The sequence below is a fragment of the Crocodylus porosus genome, unplaced genomic scaffold, assembly GCF_001723895.1.
Source record: "Crocodylus porosus isolate Cpor-Errol unplaced genomic scaffold, CroPor_comp1, whole genome shotgun sequence".
Classification (NCBI taxonomy): Eukaryota; Metazoa; Chordata; order Crocodylia; family Crocodylidae; genus Crocodylus; species Crocodylus porosus.
Genome location: NW_017728886.1, coordinates 221,166,423 through 221,171,377, shown reverse-complemented (window position 1 = coordinate 221,171,377; position 4,955 = coordinate 221,166,423). Strand labels below are relative to the sequence as shown.

At 37.4% G+C, this 4,955-nt stretch overlaps 1 protein-coding gene across 2 annotated transcripts in view; it reads left to right on the top strand.

Moving 5' to 3' along the window:
* The window catches only part of SNX16 (sorting nexin 16), a 36,624-nt gene that overhangs the window by 988 nt on the left and 30,681 nt on the right, over positions 1 to 4,955 (top strand). For both annotated transcript variants that reach the window (XM_019549781.1, XM_019549774.1), the window contains exons 2-4: positions 1,566 to 1,693; positions 3,808 to 3,810; positions 4,344 to 4,816. In XM_019549781.1, the coding sequence (XP_019405326.1) occupies positions 4,445 to 4,816 (372 nt within the window). In that variant the 5' untranslated portion in view covers positions 1,566 to 1,693; positions 3,808 to 3,810; positions 4,344 to 4,444. The remainder of the gene's footprint in view (positions 1 to 1,565; positions 1,694 to 3,807; positions 3,811 to 4,343; positions 4,817 to 4,955) is intronic.

Genomic DNA, 4,955 nt, shown 5'->3' with positions numbered 1-4,955 from the left:
TAAAAAAACAAACAAACCTATAGAGAGACTTGTATTTTAAGATATGTTAAAGTTCAGAGATATCATCATAGAATAGGAATTATAACTTCTAATTATATACTATTTGAGACAATATATTCACGTAACTATTTTAGAAAAGTTTTATAAATAGGTTATAACAGACCACGGCGTATATTAGGCGCCCAATCTTGTGGGGTTCCCAGAGGCTCCTCTATAGATTAGTAAAGATTAAAGAAAACCCTCTATCCAATGGACTGAGTGCTCGGTCTCTAGAACAGTGGTCACCAGCCAGTCAATTGGGATCAACCCCAAGCCTCTTGCAGTTGATCCTGGGCTGGAGGGGGGCTGAGTATGCATATGCATACGCGTGTGCTCCCCTCCCAGCCCAGCAGGTCAGTTGGTGGGGGATGGGAAGGGGCTAGATTGGGGCCCGGCAGTGAGGGACACAGTGCAGGAACAGCCTGGTAAGTGGGACCCTGGCCAGGGGAGGAGGTAGGAGGATCAAGCCCAGGAGGCTCATCCGGGGGAGCGGGGGGGCTCCTGCTGCTGTGTGCACCCCAGTGGAGGCCCCAAGGAAGGGTGTCGATGGCACAGGGTAGATTTTGGCTTCCTTTTAAATTCCAAAAGTGATCTCCAATTTAAAAGGTTGGAAACCACTGCTCTAGGAGATCCCATTAAGCACCTCTGTGATGCTTAGTTTCAGTTCATAAACTGTGAATTTGTCTCGAGAGAGAACATCCTTGTTAGCAGTGCATGGAAATGAGATATAACAGACCTGATGATTACCCACCCTCTTGTCTCTCTGAAAGTTTGTGTACCCAGAGTCAAGCCCTTGCCTTTCTCTAAGAGTGCAGAGTTTCAAAAAGTAAAATGAATAGAGAATATCAAACAACAAGAATGCACATTTTGAGACAATGATTTAAATTGTGATTTAAATCTATTTGATTTACATTAAATCCACCCTGTGAGAGAGTGTCCCAACCACCAGGTTATGGGACAGTGGTTCTCAACTTTGTTAGATCCCTTGAGAAGTACCAGCTCTTAGCACTTTGCACGGTCAGGCTTCTTAAATGTCCGGACAATAATATAAGCTGAAAACAAACATCTAACAAACAAGCAATAAAGTTGACCATGTCAGCTTTTCTTTGGGACAAATATTTGTAAAAAGGAGGCTTCTATAGAAGCTGAGCCCAATAGAAATGCATTTACAACTAAAAAAAGGAAAAAAAACACCTGTAGTCTTTAAACCAGCTTTTTATCATGGTGTCTGAAACCCAAATCCTGAAAGGAGACTGGTCAGTGAAGTCAGTTAACCTTTTTTTTAGTCAACCAGGAAGCAGTACAGGGGGACCATATGGGGATTTATTTCTAAAAACAATTTAAAAAAAATTACAGTTTCTAAATAATGAAACAATATTTGCAGCTTTTGGGTTTAAATTTCTTTAACATTGCTAGGTCTAAAGAAAAATGCACTGAATTTTCAACTGTTAACAGCAACCAAAACTTTTTCAGTTCAGACATATTTCATTTATAATGTTAACAAATTCTGTATGCTTCGCTTCCAGAAGGGAGAAGCATAAACAGAGAAAGTTAGTGTGCTGTTGTTTTGTAAGTGATGGCATAAACACCCTGGAATCCAATCCTTTCTTGTGTGTGTTCAGCAATTCATCATCTGCTGTCAGCAGCTTTAAAGGTGAATATTCTCTCTTCCTAGTTCATTCTTAACTTGAACTGGCCCAAAAACAGGGTTTGAACAGGAACACATCTCTTCTGAAACATAGGCGAATTCAAGTTCTAGATAAAACAAACCTACTTGACTTTCTTTTACCTATTACGAGAGGGTGGGGACAAATGATTTGTTTATACATAGCTATGCAAGCTGACAGGGAATACAATGATTTCTCTGTTTTGCTTGTAATGAAATGTGAAAGCCACATAAAACTTTAATACGGTAGTTGGGTAGCTCACTTAAAATCAACCTTCATCTGTCATCCTTAGTGTGTTGCTGCAAGTCCTGTTGCAGTTATTTGCCTAAAAATGTTTTATCAACATTTCTTTTTGCTGCTGCCTCCCTAGCATTTTTACTCTGCCCAAATATATTTGTAGACAACACTAATATTATTTTATAAGGAAATATTGGGCACTCGTTTGCACTGTTTTCTTTAGTTGATGATCTCGTTTTCAGGAGAAGAGTCTAACTTTCATTTATTATAATTTTAAATGCTATTATTAGCAAATTATGATAAGTAAAAAATCTGGTTTTGAATATTGAGAATTTAAAACTGTATCATCTCCAAAGATGTGTTCTCACAAAATTTATGTATGAAAGATACTGGTATAATATATGTACATGTTTCTCTTCCTGGCCCACACACAGCAGTATGTTGGACTAATTTGATAATAGTGTGCCCCTAGCTCATTCAAAAACTGACCATTCTACATAGAATTAAACTTCTGGGATCTGGTAGAGGTCCTCTTTTTGTTTGATCAGCAACTCCTCATAATCTGAACCACTGTTGAATGCATCTTTCTAGGCATTCACCTCTCAGGAAAGGTTCCTGGTCACAAACTCAAAGATGTTTTGGGAGAGGTTTTCCTCCTCCCTCCTGTTAACACTGTTTCACTGTGCATGAAACCTGGAAATTGTTGCTGAGAGAGAGCAAGAGAGCCCATTGATTAGGCCACTTGGATGCTGGTCCTTGTTCCAGAGTCTCCTTAACTATTTATATGAAGTGGAATACTGACAGTCAGAGAGTTCCCTATCCCAGAATAAGCTAGTACGATCTTCCAGCCCCTCAGAAGATGTGAGGGATAAAAGAAAAGGCTGCCGTTTCTGCTAAATCTAGTCTAGTGATACTCAGACTGTATAGCTCCCAAGCTAAAAATGCCTCTTCATCTTGTCACCTGGAGCTTTCACAGAAAATGTTATCAGTTTGAGGTTTTGTTTTTTTCCCTGTATGCATTGTAAATGCTTTTCCTACAAGTCAGTAAGCGCTAAAAAGGTTTAACACTTTTGAAGTGTTTTTCTGTGCTAGAGTGTGCAGATGCTAAGTAATATGCTGTGTTTTTTTTATTTTTTCCTTTTGATCTGCAGTGTTGCCTACAATTTTACATAGAGTAAATTTTGTTATGGCTCTTAGTTAACTCTGGCTACTCATGTGGTTCTTGAGCTAGTCAGGACTGAGTGTTGATAATCTAGCCCTTCATTTCTTCTGTTTTTCTTACAGCTGCCTGAACAAAAAATGTTTATTCTGTTTGAAGCAAAACAAAATGTTTTATTTTCATATTGATATGAAAGCAACATTTTAAATGCAGTTTAATCTGACCCAAACCTCTTACAATTTTTTTGTTTGTTTGTTTGTTTGCTTGGCTGCCAGAATAAAAGAATTATCATTATCACTGCCCTAATTTTCTTGTATATGTGTCTTATGCTTAATTACTATCAATTCAAATCACTTAATGTGCCACAATTAACTTTGTTACAAATGTTTGCAATATTATGTGCTGCAAACACAACTGGGTGTTTTTCAGACTTAACTTGATTTGAAAAGATGCACTGCAGTGACTGGTATGTAAAATAGATCTTCTGTTCCATCATCACATGCAGTTTAATGTGTTTTCTTTGATTCATGATATGCAGATCACTTATTCACACAGGTTTGATTCACAAAGCATGATCCTTAAGATGTGAGATAATTTGGTGAGAATTCAGAAAATAAGCAGTTTTGTTTACACCAGGTGCATCTACACATGATGCTAACTATGCAGTAGCCAAATTGTACTGCATGGTAATGTGTCACAGCACAGATAGTACTAATATACCACCGTGCAGTATTATTAGGCAGCGCAGAGTAGCATCACTAAAAAGATGTTCAGTGGCGCTTCTGTTCAGTAACTCCAGTTACTGCATATTTATTTAATACTTGATTATACAGTTATTAAAAAAATGCACAGTAACCACTGCACAGTAGTTGCTCATGTATACATGCCCACTAAGTATTCTAAAGTGCTGCAACTTTTTTTAATGCCATACATCTTTATGTAATATACATCCTATCAACTGTTCTAGCAGCAAAGTTTGGTGTTAATATATATTTTTTACTTCAGGATGGTGTAGTTGGACACGTGATACTTAAATTTTACTTCTTTTTGATTTTAGGAGATAAGATTCCTAAATTGCATCCTTAAAATTAAAACATTACATTGATTTTGGTGTTGCCTCAAAAGCTAGTTTAACTGTTTTAATTGAAATGAGGATTCTTCTAAAAGTAATCTTTTAATGTTGAGTTTGTTATAGAAACATCAAGACAGTAATTTCAGTGCCTTCTTTTTTTTTCCCTTAGATATATTATGTTCCTGAGGAGACAAGAAAAATGGTTTACAGAGTGAATACATTTTAAACTTTTGAATAAGGAAGTGTAAATTTGAGGTTATCTAATGAAGGATGACAACCCCATATGTTCCTGTACCTATTCCTATAGGAAATTCTTCCAACTTCACAACAAACAGAAACCAAAGAAGGTCTTCCTTTGGGAGCATCTCAACAAGCTTAAATTCTTCAAAAGGACAGTTGGAGGACTCTACCAGTGGTAGTTTTAAAAAGATGAGTGTGCCTGACCAGATTGGCTCTACATCATCTGTTAATAGTAGCCCACTTGTTAGGACTAAATTTACAGGTACGGACACATCCATTGAATATTGTACACGGCCTATGGAAGATGTAGAGCAGAACACAGATTCTGGGAGCTGGGAAGATCGGCCATCCACACCTACGATACTGGGTTATGAGGTGATGGAAGAAAGGGCAAAATTCACTGTAAGTTTGTTCCAGGGAAATGTAGTTATTCCATTCAGTTTGCTGGAAAAAATGAATTTATCCTTAATCCACAAACCTCAAGTTACTCTTAAAAGCTAAACTGATATTTGCAGCACTCTAAGAATGAGAGAGAGAGAGA